Source organism: Mchenga conophoros, linkage group LG7 (assembly GCF_057382185.1).
Source record: "Mchenga conophoros isolate Kocher_MC1m ecotype Shallow Benthic linkage group LG7, M_conophoros_male_GT1.1, whole genome shotgun sequence".
NCBI classification, from domain to species: Eukaryota; Metazoa; Chordata; class Actinopteri; order Cichliformes; family Cichlidae; genus Mchenga; species Mchenga conophoros.
This window is the reverse complement of record NC_140532.1, coordinates 68,454,270-68,474,167: the sequence shown is the minus strand read 5'-3', so window position 1 is coordinate 68,474,167 and position 19,898 is coordinate 68,454,270. Positions and strand designations below refer to the sequence as shown.

Genomic DNA, 19,898 nt, shown 5'->3' with positions numbered 1-19,898 from the left:
CGTCTCAGCTGTGACATCTGGATCACACTCACACACACAGTTTCCTCTCAGGGTTGAAACACTGAATCTGGTTCATGTTGTGAGTGCAGACGACCTCAGCGTCCAGCATGGCTCCACCTGAGGAACGCTAACAGGTGGTGCAGTAGAGCTCTTTGGTCTGCATCGCCTGCCTGATGTAACGAGGACACAGCTCCGTAATGCTGTAGCCTTACCCAGGCACTAGGGGTGCAACGATACTGGTATCGATATTGAACCGTTCGATACAGTGCTTTCGGTTCGGTACGCATATGTATCGAACAATACAACATTTGTAATTTATTTTATCAACTTTCCTTCTGACGATGCTGTCTGTGTTGAGCGCTCAGTGGATCTGTGCTCGACTACTCCGCCTAGGCTGCACTGTCGAGCGCAGATCCAATGAGCGCAGCACAAGCTAGCGAGACAGAAGCTAAGCTCGTTGCAACATGGCAAATTGAACCTCCCCCACTCTCATTCAGATCTGGCGTTTGGAACTATTTTGGTTTTCATGTGACGTATGACCCTGAAGGTAAGCGAGTCATGGACTAAAGTAAAACAGTATGTTGGATGTGCCATGCAATGCTCAATTACATGGGTGGGAACTAGTGCGTTAGCGCAGTTAGCTCGTTAACGTGTTGGCCGTCCAGCCCCATGCACGGAGCGATCCGCGGTAGCTCGTTAACGGAGATTCGCCGTGTTGTGGCGTTAACGTCATTTCAGCTTAACGCTGACAGCACTAGTGGGAACACAACGAATATGACTGCACATTTACTCCGACATCATCCTAGTGCAAAGACAAAAACAACAAGCATGCTACAAACTTTACCCGAGTCATTTAGACAGCCGTTAGCACATGATCCTCCTTATAGGGACCTGATATGTTTAACATGCTGCTGAGAATATAGCCCAGAAGAAGCATATAGTAGAGCTTTTATTTTGGAAAGAGACATTTCTCTGTAATAAACTCTTTTCCAAAGATGAGAGATTTCTCCATTGGATTTATTTTTTTACTTTGTTGTTTCAGCAACATTAAATTTAAAAACTGCACGTTTGAGTTCAAATATATATTTATAATTTTAATAAATGACAAATTAAAAGGCATGAACATTTTTTTTATATCGAACCGTGACACCAAAGTATCGAACCGAACCGTGAATTTTGTGTATTGTTGCACCCCTACTAGGCACTGATGCCACAGGTGGCTGGGTGGAGTCCTGAGTGGTTCAGGGCCTCCACCTCCTGTAGACTCAATGATGTAGCAGCACACAGCCCTGAGGCCTGTCTGGGTCTAAAATCGCCTGCTGCTTGTAGTGAGGTGAAGTGGTGCAATACACCCTTTGCTCTTTAACGTGACGCATGTTGAAACTACAGGGTGCTGAAGGCGGACTACAAAAACTAAATCCTCTTCGATTTGTGGAGATGATATGAACGAGGCTGGCGTTGAGAGGAGGAGCGTCTGGGGTCGTATTCACCGACGTCAGCACAAACACTTCTTTGAATCCTGAGGCTCAGTTTGTCTGAAATCTGTGGTGTATGTGAGTCAAACACTCAGGATTTACCGAATACAATCAAACATCCTGCGCGTGTTGTGGTCGCTGCTGCTGGGACGGTTCAGCATACGGGGACACTTTAGAGTCCGACTGCACCATGTTCACCTCCACCCCCACACGCTGAACTTTGTCCTCATAAATATCAGCAGCTGTAGGTCTGCTTCCACCTTAAAATACGTTAAGGACTGAGTGCCATCTCTCTCTCTTATTGGAGCTGACCTGTCAGTAACCATGGAGACCACAGCTGGACACAGCATCGCAGCTCGTCACGGGAGGCCAGATTATTTACGATGATGCTCGCGCGGACGTTTTCGCTTTGTGTCACACGCAGAAGGAAAACACACCTGCAGGGCCAAGCTCCAATCAGAGAGCTGCGCCACTGCACAGTCAGAGTGGGAGGGGAGGTGGAGGGCAGCTGCTCTGCTTGCATCGATGTGAGGAAATGATTCGATTCATCTTCATAAATGTCACGCCTCCTCCCGTTTGCTCCAAATGTCACCTCAGCTGCTTTCATGCGACTGTCAGATATCTCCTGGCCTCCTCCTCCACCTCCCCCTCACCACCTCCCCCTCCTTGCCTCCTTAGATTGGAGAAGTTTGGTTTTAAAGGCGACGAGGAGGAGGAGGAAGATGAAGGTATCACCTGCAATCAGCTCATAAAGCCTCAGGAACAAAGCAGCCGCGGCTCCTCCCGATGCAGCTTTCATTTCCTGTGTGGCAGGAAATTGTCTCCGCACGCTGATAACCGCGGCTGCCATCATGGCCGTTTATCAGCCAACCATCAGCCGTCCATCACCTGCCCGCCCACAGGTTTAATAGAGGACTCCGCTCCTCTGTGCCCACAGCTGATGAAACCTCAAACTGAAGTTTAAGATCTGAAACGACCAATCAGAGCACGGCGCCATTCCAGACTCAAAGCTCATTAGGCCGAGAGCTGCAGATGTTTACAGTCGAACCAAACCACCCTCTCTGATGTCTGGCAGTCGGGGGGGCGGGGCCACAGCAGGATGTACAGGTGGGAATCATGTTTGATTTGTGGTCACATGACTTTCTGTGGGTGAAGGTCAGCTGTGTGACAGGATTTATGAACATAGGCAGGTATTTAAGGTGTGTGAGAGCAGGAAACACGCCCCTCACCTGCGGGAGTTGTATGGTCCGTCCAAGCCGGAGAGGGCGGAGCCGTGGAGCCTTTCTTACTCTTTATGTCCTACCTGTCACATGACACTCGACGTCAGCGGGAAATCGCTCAGGTGGGGTGACCAGGTGTGTCAGGGTGTTACGAGTTGAAATATTGAGGGTGAGCACAAAGACAACGATTGGTCCAGGAGAGTTAGGATGATTTAATGAACACACGCGTGGGGACATGAACACTGCACGCCGACAGCATCGATCTCCGCCCAACGATACACAAGCAGTTGTTTTCATAACATCAGGGTATTGTTTATGACGCCCCCTCACGCGTCAAACAGATACAACACATGCATACGTTTCAACACCACTAATGTTCTGTTGACGACTTTCGACACATTTAAAAGGACATCTTCTCCGTCTCGAGGCCAGGTGCTTCCTGTTAATAACTCTCGCTTATCTCCTGGAGCAAACTGTCCCTTAGGCAGACACAATTTTGCATCACAAGCTTTTGCAAACTATTATTTGAACTCTTACCTAAACATGAGTCTAACTACTGTGTGTGTGTGTCTCAACCTCCAAATGCACTCGGCCTCACCCCGCCCGTTGATGCTTCTGACCTTTTACCAGGCAGAAGCTCTCTGTCTCCTCTATTATCAGAAAACAAGGTCCTGACTCTGAAAACAGTATTTCTTATACCTCAGCAGTATCATGCATCATAAACAATATCATTCATTCACAATAAGCCAGCAGCCTAATGTAATGCAGTTTAACAAATGTAACTCAGGAGAATAATGCAAACTAAAACTACATAATAATTCACAGTCATTATTCAGGGGCATAACGTGGCATTACAATCTCACTGCTTTTAAACACGCAGGTCCCTGTGTGCGTGTGTGTGTGCTCCTTTAAACATCTTTGTGGGGACCAGTAATTGGGAGGACCAAATGGCGGTCCTCAGCTGTGGTTAGGTCATTGTTGGGGTCAGGCATTAGCTCCTATTGGTTAGAGTGAGACAGCAGGTAAAGTGTTACATCAGCTCAATGTCCTCAAGGAGATGTGAAAATGAGTGTGTGTTTGTGTTCAGGTGTGTCTCTGAGCTGCTATGTGTGCTCTAATGATGTCACTCTGCTGCCAAAGTCTCCGCCCACCTGGAGACTGCTGTGGGTGGAGCTTACCCCCCCTCCCCCTCCTGGGGGAGTATTTTTGAGGAGGCGGGTCGGCAGCGGCTCACAGCTCCAGCAGCATCAGCAGCAGCATCCTCCTCTTCGTCCTCCTGAGCGGCGGCAGAGCGACAGGCTGGAGTCCTGGTACTCGTACACTCACTGGTTCCCGATGGCGTCGGGCCACGTGATGAAGGACGATGGCGAACCCATCCCCAGGATGCAACCGGCTATGATGATGTTCTCCAGCAAGTACTGGTCGCGGCGCGGGCTGTCGCTGGACTCGGCCATGTTTGACCAGCAGCATCAGCGGCAGCGGCACACCGGCGGACAGATGGTGAGGAGTCTTCATCCTCCTCCTTTTAGACTAACTGGGTACTTTTACTCGAGTACTGTAGCTGAGAGCAGCTTCAGGACTTTATTGATTGCTGATCAGGAGAAGATAATAAGAAACTTTTTATTTCTCAAATTCTGCTCCAAAAATTCAAAGTCAAACTAATTATTTCTACTTTTAGTACTTTTTTACTTGAATTGGCTCATCACACAACCTTCTTGCTGAAGAGCCTTTGAGCAAGGCAGTAATCCCATCAGCTCAGAATATTCATCCAGGCAGCAGAAACAGATCAAACGATTTAAAAAGAACTGCCCAGAGCGATCAGATCAGTAACTGAAGATTCATCTCCACACTCTAGTTCGACCCTCTGCTTTATGGAGGAACAAATGTGCCAAAAGAAATCTACAGGAACTAATGAATCTGACATGAATTTATGTTACAGAGTTCTTTCTGTGATACTCGTTATTTACATTCACTTTAATTTATTTATTCCTTTTATTTCTGTTTTATCTCTGCACCATTCTCTCTATTTACATCTTTTTCTAATGGCAGGAAATCTGTCAAAGAAAAGCAGAAAAACAAATGCAAATACAATTTAAACCCTAGCATGAAACGGTCAGCCTAAAGTGATGTTTCTGGACTGTATTTAAGCAATATTTCTTCTTTTTCTCTGGGCCAACATGAAAAACCTGCAGTCAGGCTGATGGCTCTGCATCGTTTACATCACACGTTAAATATTCCCTCCATGCAGCTTTGCAGGCGGCATTTTCCTGCCAGTCGGCTCACAGGGATCAAAGTTCGTCCACAAAAAACAAAAACCGTCCACAATCCAGACACTGAAGAAGAGCGAAAGATAATGTCCAGGCTCAGCATGAGGTAAAGAGTAGACTCAGAGTACACACTCAGAGTTGTGTGTCCGTGCTCACTGTGGGGTCTTTGCTGTCAGAGTTCTGGGTAAGCAGCGTGTCGTCGGTTGCTAGGCTATGGGCTGTTTGTCCGAGCATCCGTCGGCAGCTCCACATCTTTATTTCATGACGCTAACAGCTGTCAGAGCAAGCTGCTTCACGCCGTTGCCACCGTGTGTTTGAACAGCAGTTCTGGGGAAATTTGTCGCCGTCTGCATCAGATAACGCTCCACGCCTTTATGAGGCCGGCCTATCAGAGCAAGCGATCATACTGATGGCGTTACTGAGAGGAAGTCACCCAACCAGAAACAGAACTGTGCTTTAGTTTACGCAGTGGAAACAAAAGCACGCAGGTAAAAAGGTTTAGGGTGGAGAAAAGGCTCCATCAGCTGATGAAGGTCAGGTGGCCAGCAGACACACTGGTACAGTTTAAATTCATTCACAGCAGCAGAAGCACCTCAGCCTGACTCCCGCTCAAACACTGCCCCCTGCTGGTGGGAGTCTGAGCTAAATCTGCACAGGACACAGACGACTCACCCTCCTCTGTCACTCCGACCCTCTGCATGTTCCCTTCACTGCATCCATGAACCTCCTCTGAGCTCTTCTCCTCCTGCCTGCAGCTTCTCCCTTCACCTTTCCTCCTCTGCACAGGCTCAGACCATCTCAGCCTCTCTGAGTCTGAGCCGTTCCCCTGATGACAGGATTCTGTCCACACTGCTCACTTCCAACAAACATCTGAGCATCTCCACATCTCCAAACCCCTGACACTCTTTCTCCACCCACTCCACCCTGCCTGCACGCTCCTCTTGGACCTGGAGGTGCTGCTTCCTGTCCCGTTGGACTGAGGGCTGACTCACTGTCGCCCCCTCAGGTGCAGGGTGGCATTAAAATCCACAGGAAAGGTGAAGGGAGAAGCTGCAGGCAGGAGGAGAAGAGCTCAGAGGAGGTTCATGGGAGGGCCTAATGAGCAGGGGCGGATCTAGAAGGGTGGCATGGGGTGGCAAGTGCCACCCTAAAATGATCCCTTGCCACCCCAGTTTTGCATATGACAGTGTTGTTTATTAAAGTAAGACAGCATTAACAGTTTGAGCGTAGTTACAGTCAGCAGTGAATATAAATGCTAAAACTGAATATATTGCATAGTGTCCCCCCCTGCACCAGTAACAAATGGTTCAGCCCATAGCAGGACCGGCTTTTTTCTTGTTTTCAGCAGCAAGCGATGCTCATGATCGTGCCAGAGCACATTTTGAACAACACCATGGGAATTTTGGATTTTACACAGGTGGGTGGATGTTACACTGTGGAAATGGAAGGAAGGTGAGTGTTATTAACCCTCTGTGGTCCACGGACACGCTGCACCTCCAGATCACATGACTGATGTAAGCTGACACAGCAACAAGCTGCAGCCACGCTGAGTCTCTGTTTCAGCCACATTGAAAGTTCGGACTTCAAAGTTTTTAAATTTTAATTACAGGCCAGTAAATCCAGAGTTATGATCATATATATATCAGCCACGCTTCGTTCTAAATACTGTCGTCACGTGTGTGTTTTAAGCGTTTTGTAAGGACAGCACGAAAACAGGAAAGAAAGGAAAAAAGCCACCTCTTTCTTATTGGTGGAAAAATGCACCATGTCGACCAATTAAAAAAAAGTCAACATGTGGGATTTGGTTGTTTAGGAAGAGGGAAAAGTTTGGGGAGTGACGGTAACAGGGCGAGCGAGACAGAGCGAGAGAGAGAGTTTAGATGTGGCAGATTTGTGACGTTTAGTGTGTTGTGTAGTCGTTCTGTTGTGTAGTCGTTTTGTTTAGTGTGTCAGTGAGGGCACTAATGACTGTCAGAGGCACATTTGCAACGTAAACACTGTCACTAAGTAGAAAACCAGCGGAGTGATACACCTGCTGTTGTCGGGCCTGCAGGTTTGTCCCTGTGCTCTTCTGTCTTTTGGTGGACAAACTTGTTTTTTACTGGCACACATCATTTGTGGGGCATCTTATTGCCACACCTGATTGTTCTCTCATTTTAGTTTTAGTAATATTTTTAAATGGTTGTAGAAAATGAAACAAACGGTGTATTGGCTGCATTTTTAGATAAATAGTTGTTTATGTTTATAAAATGTACGTTTTATATTTGCATTTCAAGTTATAAACATTTACCCAACATGTCTGTGTTTTTTTACAGTAAAAAAACAACTAAAGTCAGTTGAGCTGAATTTAGTTGTTTTTTGCCTGTAAAAAGGCAATTACAAGAAAATGGAACAAGATAGACCCACCATCACAGGACGAATGGATCAAAATTATAGATGAAATACAAACTATGGAAGAATTGACCTACAGAATAAGGACTCAGGAAGATCAATACCATAAAAAGTGGGAGAAATGGACTGAGTACATAAACCCAACAGGATAAAGACCAACACACTGATAATGAGAAATGATCAAACTGTAGAAACAAGGAGATCCAACATGGGTTTGTTTTGTTATCCTACCTGTTGTATTTATCTTTTTGTTGTTGTTGTTGTTTTGGTGTTTTGTTTTGTTGTTACCCCCCCCCCCCCCCCCCCCCGTATAATGTTTAAAGAAAAACAATAAAAAGAAAGTAAAAAAATAAATAAATAAATTCAGTTGAGCTGAAAAGAAAAAATGAAATGAAACAATCTGAGGGTGAAATACAAACGTAAACTCAAAGGAGTCACACATCGCCGGTTGTATTTCAGACCTCAGTGGGTTCATCCAACAAATCATGAAAAATGAGGTTTACATGTTTGTTCATGACGGTGCAGATTTCTGACATTTTGTGTAATTTAAGCTGCAACAATGTGACTGTTTTCTAACAAAAACAGTGAAACTTAAGTTAGACTTGTGTTTGTAAATGAAGCGCCCCATGTTGTGTAGCTTTCTGGAGTTTATACTTATTGGGCTACATATTTATTTATCATACAGGCTATACAGTACATAGCATCAAAACTCACATGTTTTATGTAACTAAAGTGTGTAATCATGTGGGCTACAGACAATAATTAAGTTATCGACTATATTTATATGAAAAACGTGCATACTTACTGCATTTGAATCATTTAACCACATGTAACCACCTGCATGAGTGTTTGGGGGGGGGGGAGGCTTTGATTTTGCCACCCCATTTGATTTCTTTGCCACCCTAAGAAAATTTCTCTAGATCCGCCCCTGCTAATGAGACCTCCATCGCATAGTCAGAGGCCTGATTGGTTGATGCTTCTAAACATCTGTTTTGGCTCTCGGCGAAGGCGGTCGCACTTTTCTCCTCTCCTCCTCCTCCTCTCCCTTAGCTTCCCTGCTTAGCCTCTTATGTCCTTGTCTAGTCTCGTGTTTTTTGTATTACTTTTCCCTGGAACAGTCTCTCACAGTCTGTTCTCTAAAACCTAAAAGAGGAATTATGGATTTGATCAACTGGTCTCTGAATGCAATTGACACCCCTTCTCAACGAGAAGTCTGGGCTCGGGTGAGCCTGAGTGCTGAAGATATCTACCTATTCGGAACCATGATAACAGGGTTCTTGCTGATCGGAGCTGGCTTGGCCCTGACTTATGGAAGAATTAAGGAAGCGGAACCGGCTGTTCAAACCCCCACAAGGCTGCCCGCTGGGATTGGAACGATGGGACGAGGCGTGAGTTTTTCAAAATGGGCTCATTGAGTGCAGCATGGATAAGATCTTGGAGAACGCACGGCTGCCATGAATACTCAGAACAAGACCTCTGAGTGAAAAACTGGATTACATCTGGAGGGGCTCGCTCGAATAACACCTTTGAGCGCAAATTGGATCACATCTTGGGGAAGTGCACTGCAGTCGTGAGTTCTCAGAACCTGCTCTTTGAGCAAAAGAATGACAACATCATGGAGCGTAAGTAACATCATAGAGCCTCCCCATGATGGTATCAAACTTCTGTTCCGTGGTGTTGTCATTCTTGTGATTCTGAGACCCCACAACTGCAGTGAGCCGTTCTGCGATGTGATCCAACTTTCGCTCAAGGGTCTCATTTTGAGCAGGCCTCTCTTTGATGTATCCCAATATATGCTCAATGGTGTTATTGAGTCTTCACGGCAGCTGTAAGCGTCTCCAAGGTGTTAGCCATGCTGCGTTCGTTGTGAGAGGTCGCGCCTCGTCCCATCGCTTCGATTCCAGCGAGCAGCCTTGGGGGGGTTTGAACAGCTGGTTCTGCTCTCATAATTCTCCGATAAGCCAGGGCCAAGCCAGCTCAGATCAGCAAGAACCCTGTTATCATGGTTCCGAATAGGTAGATATCTTCAGCGTCCTCGATCGACAGTCCCGCCAGGCACATGATCCTCCGATTCTGCCACCCGTCCATCGTGTATCCGGCAGGGAAAGTCCCTCCAGGGCACTCGGGCTCTCCCGAGCCCAGACTTCTCGTTGAGAAAAGGGTGTCAATAGCGTTCAGAGACCAGTTGATCAAATCCATAATTCCTCTTTTAGGTTTTAGAGAACGACAGTGAGAGACTGTTCCAGGGAAAGTAATGCACACGAGACAAGACAAGGACACAAGAGGCTAAGCAGGGAAGATAAGGGGAAGGAGGAGAGGAGAAAAGTGCGACCACCTTCGCCAAGAGATAAGCACGCACTCATCCCCCTCCCTTTCCAAACGCCTTCGATGCTTGTTTCCTGCGGGGGAACACGGCGGGTCTGTGTGCCGCGCTGGAATGGTAGCGCTGTGCAGGGCGGCTGCTGTGTTCGCTTCAGATTACTCCTCACCCCCCACCCAATCCTGTGGCTTGTCATGTCTTTCACAGAGTTGTGCTGTGGACATTTATGTGCTCTCTGTGCAGAGGAGTTTTTTTGTTTCCTGTTCTTGTGCTGTCCTACCATGGAAGCACAGCATGAGTAGAGGTCTCTTTTTTTCCTCTTGTACTTTCCCATTGTAGTATATATTTCAGTGTTTTTCTGTAACGCTACCGATCTCCGACTTGTATCCCCATGTGATGTCTTTGTTGTGTGTGTAAGCTTGGGGGGGGGGGGGGGGCAACCTTCATGTGGCGAATAAAGCTTTGATTGATTGATTGAAACGCTTCATTTTGTCACAATAACCTCACGTTCTTTGTCATGTTTGTGTTGTTGCTGTCAGTCGAGGCGTCCGTCCTTCTGTCCCATCAACGAGAAGCCGGACAAAGAGGGCACAGAGGATTCTGGGAAAACGGCAGTGGTGTTTTCTCTGAAGAACGAGGTCGGCTGTCTGGTCAAAGCTCTCAGACTGTTTCAGGTCAGGAAGCCCTCAAAAACAGATCACGCCTGAACCTCTGCCCCACCTCCATCTTCACCCTCTCTGTCCTCGCGTCCTCCTGCAGGAGAAGCACGTGAACCTGAACCACATCGAGTCTCGGATGTCGAAGCGAGTTCCTAACGAGGTGGAGATCTTTGCAGACTGCAGCTGCAGCAAGAAAGAGTTCAACGAGCTGCTGGAGCATCTCAAAGACCACGTCAACATCGTGTCCTTCAATACGCCAGCACATGTGTGGTGTGCTGAAGCAGGTATGAGCGCGCTCAGGCGCACACCTGGATTTCTGGAGGCTTTCTGCTTTTGTCTTAACAGCTACTGCTTTAGTTTTAGTCAACTAAATGTGATGCGATTACAGCAGACGTAATCTGAAGTTGATTCAGTGACTCAAATCTAAAATGTAAAATTTGTGTTTTGAGCGGTGAGTGATTCTCCACGATGTTTACAAAGACCGCGTCTCTTCTTCTCTCCCTCTTCTGTTACGTTTTCATGGGAGTGGGCTGAACCGCCCCTCCCTCGTTGTTTATCAGGAGCAGATGGAACGCTGCACAATGAGGTCACTTCCGATTGGATCACTTCACACTCACCCCACCTTTTCTGTAGTACCTGATTAGTTCTGATTGGATCTCTTCATCTTGTTTTGACTAAAGTGGCCAGTTTCTAGCCACGTGCATAAAACGGCAAAGGTGGAGGAGAAGAGAAGTCGTAGGTGTTCACGTGCCGTGGAGCGATATTTAAATGACCACGCCTGTTTTACCACTGGAGAAGGCGTCCCCTTCACCAAAGAAACAAAAACAGGAAGGAAAGAGACTATGTCTTCGACATCTAAGCAAAATCATATTGTCTTCCTCCGCAGCTCAAGTTCATCTCCTGAGCTGAAGTCAGGGAGCTAATACATGAAAACATGCATAAACTCGCTCATTCATTCCTGATATTGTCACATTTTGCCAGTTAGTGTCCTAAAAATCACACTTTTCCCCTGATAAACAGTTTTGACATTTTCACATTGTAAAAGAGCAGCTAACACAGGCTAACAGAGGCTAAAAAAGCAGCCAACACAAGCTACTGCAGCTAACAGAGGCTAACAAAGCAGCCAACACAAGCTAAAAGCAGCTAAAACTGTAGCTAACAGAGGCTAACAGAGGCTAACAAAGCAGCCAACACAAGCTAAAAGCAGCTAAAACTGCAGCTAACAGAGGTTAACAGAGGCTAACAAAGCAGCCAACACAAGCTAAAAGCAGCTAAAACTGCAGCTAACAGAGGCTAACAGAGGCTGAAAAAGCAACCAACACAAGCTAAAAGCAGCTAAAACTGCAGCTAACAGAGGCTAACAGAGGCTAAAAAAGCAGACAACACAAGCTAAAAGCAGCTAAAACTGCAGCTAACAGAGGCTAACAGAGGCTAAAAAAGCAGCCAACACAAGCTAAAAGCAGCTAAAACTGCAGCTAACACAGGCTAACAGAGGCTAAAAAAGCAGACAACACAAGCTAAAAGCAGCTAAAACTGCAGCTAACACAGGCTAACAGAGGCTAAAAAAAAGCCAACACAAGCTAAAAGCAGCTAAAACTGCAGCTAACACAGGCTAACAGAGGCTAAAAAAAGCCAACACAAGCTAAAAGCAGCTAAAACTGCAGCTAACACAGGCTAACAGAGGCTAACAAAGCAGCCAACACAAGCTAAAAGCAGCTAAAACTGCAGCTAACAGAGGCTAACAGACACTAACAGCAGGTAGTGGACAACACTGTGAAATGAAAAGCTATCATACAGAATGTAAAGGTTTGACAGGCCGCAGTGTTTAAGCGTTGTGAGACTTCTCTGTGTTCTTCTCAGATGAAGACGAGGTTCCCTGGTTTCCCATGAAGATCTCCGAGTTGGATCAGTGCTCTCACAGAGTGCTGATGTACGGGTCCGAGCTGGACGCCGACCATCCCGTGAGTCGTTTCAGTTCAACTTTATTTATAAAGAACAGCTCACAGATGCCTGCAACGTGAGTTCATCTTGCATTCGAGACAAAGAGGGGGCCAGACTGCAGTGTTTAGGGCCTTTGTGTGCAGGTCAGGGTGTTAAGTTTCTCCTTCGGGTCTTCGGGCTCATCTCTGAGTTCACCTCTGGACCTCCTATAGCTGTTTTCATTCAAGAGGAAAACTTTAACTGAGTCTGCAGCTGTCCAGCCTGTAGGTGGCATAGATCAGGAAGTGAGACCTGCAGAATGAGTTCCTCCCCACAGGTTGAGGTGCTGAGTTCAATGTGCTGCTCATCTGCCCCCTCACGTGGAAGAGGCGGGGCTTTTTACACACACCTGCCCGCTCTTCGATCCACACAAAATAAATTCGTCTTTGGGGCTTCGACACACTGGAGGAGGTCCAGCTAACGTGTCAGATGTCAGCCTTTCTTGGTGGGACGTACGAGTGGCAGCAAAGCTGCGAGCAGCCCATAGGTGCACGCGGAGGTGGCAGAAAGCTGGGCATGATGGGATATCTGTACTCTGACTGTGTGTCCTCTTCCTTCCTGTCAGGGGTTTAAAGATAATGTTTATCGCCAGCGCAGGAAGTACTTTGTGGAAGTGGCCATGAATTATAAGTTGTAAGTATGTTCGTCCGTTCGTCGTGTTTTCTCGTGTTTCACCTCTCACGTGTTTCACGTCTCGCGTGCCCCTCCCCCCACAGCGGGCAGCCCATCCCTCGTATCGAGTACACGGAGGAGGAGGTGAAGACGTGGGGCGTGGTGTTCAGAGAGCTGACCAAACTGTATCCGACTCACGCCTGCAAAGAGTACCTGAAGAACCTGCCGCTGCTCACTGAGCACTGTGGCTATAGAGAGGACAACATCCCGCAGCTGGAGGACGTCTCACTATTCCTCAGAGGTACGTCTCTCTGAACACGTTCACCTGGACTCAGGTGACCCATGAGTCACATTACAGATTCCAGAAGTTCTGCTGAAACATGAAGCGCTGTTGGTGGCTGCCCCGCCTCTTTGATGACATAATCCCTCCACGGTGATGTTTTTTGATGGATGAGAACGGGCCAGAGCTGAACAGGATGATGACCTCACTTCCTGTGTGGCTTCCTGTGTGTTTCAGAGCGCTCTGGCTTCACCGTTCGCCCGGTGGCAGGTTATCTGTCTCCCAGAGACTTCCTGGCTGGTTTGGCCTACAGAGTCTTCAACTGCACTCAGTACATCCGGCACAGCACCGACCCGCTCTACACCCCCGAGCCGTGAGTACCTCCACCTCACATCCACCTTTCATCCATCTCTAGTTTGATGAGTTTGATGATTTCCAGCTCAGCATCACGCAGACAAAGAGGTGAAATCCACTCTGTGTATTCAGTAGTTGTAGTGATCCATCTTTCCTCCTCCTCCTCCTCTCAGAGATACGTGTCACGAGCTGCTGGGTCACGTCCCCCTACTGGCTGATCCAAAGTTTGCCCAGTTCTCTCAGGAGATCGGTCTGGCCTCCCTGGGAGCGTCTGACGAGGACGTTCAGAAACTCGCCACAGTGAGTTTCATCATCATGGTAACGCTGCAGAGGTTCGAATCCAGCTGTGGGAGGTTTACGGAAGACTTAGGATAAAAGAAATTGAAATAAGCCAGTAAAATAATAAATAAATATCTCTTTAAGAGTAATGGTACTAAAAATAGCAGCTGTATGAGATTAAATATTTTACACCCTATTACACGTTAATTATATTAATTTCGAAAATTATTTCTTCATGTTTTGTTTGAGAACGATGAGAGTCCTATTCTCACCTTATGTAATGATGAAGTGTCACCTGATGGTGGCGCTAGAAGAACATGTTTCATCACCAACATGTTTTAACTTTACAGCATCACTTTAAAGTGGATCTGTTCTGTTAGAGTAACAGAGTAAAAGTACTCAGTTACTTTGAAGCCCTGTAACTCAGTACAAAACAGAATCAACAACGCAAAGACATGCGCTCTAGAGACTCAGTTTCACACAGTTTTTTATAGTCATACATCTCCATGACATCACAGAGATGGGACAGAAGCCCCACCCAGCTGCTGCTCAGAGCTTCTGTTTGTGAGGGTTAGCGTGGTTACACCCCCTGTGGTGCAAAATGATATTACATGAAAGCACAGGCCATCTGAACAGCTGATGTCTCTAACACAGAGGTTTGGACATGATGCCATAGAAACCAGTTTTTAAAGGAACCAATCAGTGATCAATCAGTGATGGAGCCTCGTGTGTTTCAGTGTTATTTCTTCACCATCGAGTTCGGACTGTGCAAACAGGACGGTCAGCTGAGAGCTTATGGAGCCGGTTTACTGTCGTCTATTGGAGAGTTGGGGGTAACACACACAATGCACATACGCGCACGCACACACAGACGCACACACGCACGGTGGAAGTGATGTTTGTCTGCTGATGTTTTTCCCAGCATGCCCTGTCTGAAAAGGCATGTGTAAAGATGTTTGACCCGAAGACGACCTGCAACCAGGAGTGTCTCATCACCACCTTCCAAGAGGTTTACTTCGTGTCGGAGAGCTTCGAGGAGGCCAAGGAGAAGATGAGGTAAGCAGCGAGTAGTCACTGAACGCATCGTGAATGTTTTAAAGTCTGAACAGGAACTAAACTCCTGCCTGGACCGAGCCCGCCGTGACTTCCTGTGCGTGCTTCCTTTCCCGCAGAGAGTTTGCAAAGACGATAAAGCGCCCGTTCTCGGTGTACTACAACCCGTACACTCAGAGCGTCGACCTGCTCAAAGACACCCGCAGCATTGAGGACGTGGTGCAGGACCTGCGCAGCGACCTCACCACTGTGTGCGACGCCCTGGGGAAGATGAACACCTATATGGGCATCTGAAGCTGGGGACGCACCACCAAGCTTCTGCAGAACATCAGCCGCCATCACGCGTCCATCTACGCCTCTGAGTCCAATGTAGCAACCACAGGAAGTTATTAGCTATCATACCGGCTCATAGTCTGTATCACAGCGCCACGAATCCATCAATGACGACTTACTGACCAGGTCAAAGGTCACCGAGACCATGCCCAAGCATCTGCAGGTGTTTCCTCATGAAGGCAGATCCAGGACGAGGAACGCTCCCTGTAAGGCTTCCCACGCCGATCCAAAGCTGCGTTCACACGAACCACAGAGCAAAGTTTCACCTCGCTGTGTGCAGCATTCACGTCCCCGTGTTGCTCCGTTTGACTGCCTGCAAAGAGTCAAAGGCCTGTTTTTGACACTTTCAAGCCGTCTACGTTCGTCTGAATCCCGTCTCTTTCGCTGCATTTCGGGCTGAACTGCTGAAAAGCATGGCGGCGGTTAGCTCAGTACGATCAGCTCATCAGAGCAAGATGTCGTGAGTAAGAAGGATGTCCAATAAGACCCTCGCACATTGACTCACCTCTTTCAAAACCCCCTTCAGCCAACCGCCATCCATCGTAGAAATGAACTTTTGGTAAATTTTTGCCTCGACAACTTGTTTCTCCTTTACTTTGGCGCCAAACTGCACAGGCAACCATGGCACTCTCTCAGCTGTGTGATGGATCCACAGTTTGGCTCAAAGTGAACAAGAAGCGAAATCGTGCGACTCCCGCCTCATTCGCGTTGCGATTCCTCTGGCGTCCGTCTGAGCTCTCTCCATACTTCCTGCCAGCAGGATCGGGTGAATACATTGTTTATTGGATCAAAACGCATTCGCCTCTCTTCTTGTTGTCTCGTTTTCGATGTCACAGCGTGAAAGCTTCCCTTCGTGCTTGGTGTGAACGCTCCGTCTGAAGGTCCTCCCCTCTGATGAGCTTTGAGGTCTCGTGACTATAGAGCATCAGTGAGTCATGTGATCTGACTGAGGGTTTGTGTGATTTGTGGACTGAACAGGCGGCGCTCTCAGCTGATTGGCCGCGGCTGACTGAACTTCCTGTGCTGCTGTGTTGCTTCTGTACACGCCTGTAAATGATGGACCATTAAAGCTCCCGAGTGTCGCAGGTCTCTGTGTCTTCATTTTTACCTGCAGTGAGAGCATCATGCCTGCACGAGCAGAGGGCGTCCGACGAGTGGGGCTACCTGTGGTTTTAGTCCAAGGTTACAGTCTGCTGAAGTCCTCTGACACTCACCCCCACCATGGTACAAACTCAGTGTGTCATCCAGATGTTTGTGGGTGGGGAACAGCTGGGGGCTTTAGGGTGTTCGAGAGATGTTTGACTTTTAACCGAGACTCAAAGTCATTCCATCAGAATTGGCTTTTCAGTGAGTTTGTGTCGGTGGGACGTGATCCTGTTTCCAGGCTTCATGGCCCCATGCCCAGCTTTAAGCCAGGTTTGAATCTGCTGCTCGTAGAAAGGAGACGTGCCCTCTCTCTTTTAACCATGTTCAGACAGAGTGCAGGACGAAGGAGATGAGATGTGGAAGTACTTCAACTTTGTTACTGGGAACTTATGAAGAAGAGAATAAACATGAAACTAAGGTTAGACAGCAGGAATATGAGGAACAACACGACAAAGGATGCAGACAAAGGGTTTAAATTCACAAAAGCGAATGGGCAAAGTGGAGACACCTGGGGAACACAAGTGAACTGAATGTGACTAATGAAGCAGAACTGCACACGACACAAAGAAGTATCAAAATAAAACAGGAACTAACAGAACAGGTGACACTTCAATACCAACAGAAAGGTAAACCAACACAGGGACCAGACTGACGACTAAACACAGATAAGACATGAAGTAAATGTACACAACCTACAACTAAACACTGGGTGATGGTTACACTGAGAAAGAAAGCACATGATGACAAGCCTCAGAGTTGATAATAAAGGGGAGATGCTCACAAATAGTAGGTGCTACGACCTGAAAGGTGAGTACGAGGTGCGACCTGTAATGAGTGACCTGAAGAGCTGAGACGGCGAGGACATGTCTGCAAAATACGGCGGCGCACGATTGTGCACAGCGCCAAAAGTTTAGGCCGAGTTTTTAAAAGTGATGAAGAGCAAGCAAAACGTGCGACCTCCTACAGCAGCAGCATTTCAAACTGGATTTAAAGACGTAGCCTGGAACACATCCAGCTGAAACTCATCAGAACCAACATAATAAAACTTTTACTGTCAGTGACGTGGCTAAAAGAGCCTGACACAGGTGTTTACTTCCTGATCTGTTAGATCCTCTGATGAGCCCAGAAAAAAGTCCCTCCCTGGCTCTTCGGACTAATAATTCCTACTTAGTGATTTTCCTTCTTTTACCAAGTCACCTCCTTTCAGCTTCTGCATGCAGTAGCGGTTTTAGATACGGGCGACACGGGCGGTTGCCCGGGCGGCATCGTGGTGGGGGGCGGCATCACGGGCATCGGCAAAAAAAAAAAAAAAAATGCTCATGCTGCCCCAACATCAGCCAGCGCATACTGGGAATGTCACAGGCACTGATCGGTTTTCTATCGCCCCTTTGCTGGGAGTAAGGGTGCCCTCCGTTTGCGAGGTGCGCCTGCTGCTTGCGCCACAGGGAGGAGATCGGCGGGGAGCAGCATCTAATAACCAACTCGCAAAATAAAACAAAATAAAAACAAACCAACAAACACGAAAACACCAGACATCCTGATACAGACGTATAATCTGCACCGATGTTTTTTAGAAATTCTGTACACGTAAAGTGAGCGCGAGAGCCCTCGGTGCGCGTGCTCGCTGCTGAAGTCAAAATAAACTTTATTGTCATCTCCGCTACAGACAGTCCAGCATATAGAGACGAGACGACGAGGCTCCAGCTACAGCAGTGCAAGTAAACAAAGAGGAGTAAGAAAATAAATATACACTTTAGGACTCGGGGTAAAGGATCAATAACAATTTAAAATTTACAGTTTGATGATTTAAAGTGTCACACAACCTGTGGAAAGGGGAGGGGCCCTGCTGCTTCCAAATAAAGCACATTTCATTCATAATGATGTAAATCCAAGCCCATCATGGATTCATGATCTGAATCCTGGGTTGTGTGAAATCCCAGAAATGCACCTTAGACAAAGGGAGTCTGTGAACTAAGGTGTCGGTGTGTTAGGGTCTGTTAGGTTATGTTGTGATCCTCGGGTTGGGGGATTTGTGTTCATGCTGGAGTGCAAAATTAAAACCAAGATGGACAAGAAAAGTTCAAAGCCATCAGGTGCTCAGTTTAGAAAAAAGAGAAAAGAAGAGGAGGAGAAACGAGCAACAGATGCAGGTAAGCAGACGTGTGATTGGATAATGGCAGGTCATCCTGAACCAATCAGAATCAGAACACTTTATTAATCCCTGAGGAAAATATGTGAGTTACAGTTGCTCCAAGAAGAAATGGTAAAAATAGCAACAGTAACAGACTAAACTCCAAACAATACATTATGTTAAAGATTTTAATAGTAATCAGTCAGTGTCAGTTGTTGATTTGTCCTGTTCTCATTGTATGACGAATTATGATGGCTGTTTGGTAGCTGTTTGCATACTATGCATACTCTCTCTCTCTCCATATGTGTGTGTGTGTAGTGTACAACAGTTTTATGTTAATGTACAATCCTTAATATGTTTTGCCTGTGTGTGTGTGTGTGTGGGGGGGGGGGGGGGGGGGGGGCAGAGGGAGTGCTTGCCCAGCGCTCCAAACAGGCTAGGACCGCCAATGTCTGCAGCGTCACGGTTTAAACTGGGACGTTTCCTTTAAACCGACCCCCTTCCACACGGTTTGGTCTCATGAAAGAGGTGAAAGGGTTTTAAAGAGGTAGATGTGACTCATAAACACTTAAAAGTAAAGAGACAACCCTCTGAAGGATCATTAACAAATAACAGAAACTAAAGACATGTTTTTGTTGGTAAAATAAAGAATTCAGGTGGTTGACTTTTAGTTTCAGTGGACTGTGACGACAGACTGAAACGTTCACGATGTGTCACAGTCAGGCTACGGCACAGAAACACCTCTTCTGTGGAACCAGCTTCCAGTTTGGATTCAGGAGACAGACACTATCTCTACTTTCAAGATCAGGCTTCAAACTTTCCTTTTTGCTAAAGCATATAGTTAGGGCTGGACCAGGTGACCCTGAATCCTCCCTTAGTTATGCTGCAATAGACGTAGGCTGCCGGGGGATTCCCATGATGCATTGAGTTTTTCCTTTCCAGTCACCTTTCTCACTCACTATGTGTTAACAGACCTCTCTGCATTGAATCATATCTGTTATTAACCTCTGTCTCTCTTCCACAGCATGTCTTTATCCTGTCTTCCTTCTCTCACCCCAACCAATCACAGCAGATGGCCCCGCCCCTCCCTGAGCCTGGTTCTGCCGGAGGTTTCTTCCTGTTAAAAGGGAGTTTTTCCTTCCCACTGTCGCCAAAGTGCTGCTCATAGGGGGTCATATGATTGTTGGGGTTTCTCTGTATGTGTTATTGTGGGGTCTGGTTACAATATAAAGCACCTCGAGGTGACTGTTGTTGTGATTTGTATAAATAAAGTTGAATTGAACTGAATGAAGTCAGCACTCATAGACTCCTGTGTTAAGATCAACATGTTTACAGTCTGATACACAAACCGTTTGGTCTCTGTAGCTGATTGAAAGTTTGCATTGTTAGGGGCGTGGC

The 19,898-nt window shown here is 47.0% G+C and overlaps 1 protein-coding gene across 1 annotated transcript; it reads left to right on the top strand.

Annotated features, from left to right (window-relative positions):
- Window positions 1–142: 142 nt before the first annotated feature.
- On the top strand, window positions 143–16,305 carry tph2 (tryptophan hydroxylase 2 (tryptophan 5-monooxygenase)). The gene is made up of 11 exons (XM_085281054.1): window positions 143–4,195; window positions 10,213–10,347; window positions 10,433–10,616; window positions 12,193–12,293; window positions 12,878–12,945; window positions 13,029–13,225; window positions 13,442–13,577; window positions 13,732–13,858; window positions 14,575–14,670; window positions 14,760–14,893; window positions 15,010–16,305. The coding sequence occupies exons 1-11, from the start codon at window positions 3,761–3,763 to the stop codon at window positions 15,182–15,184; spliced, it is 1,788 nt and encodes a 595-aa protein (XP_085137180.1). The 5' UTR covers window positions 143–3,760; the 3' UTR covers window positions 15,185–16,305.
- The last annotated feature ends 3,593 nt before the right edge of the window (window positions 16,306–19,898 follow it).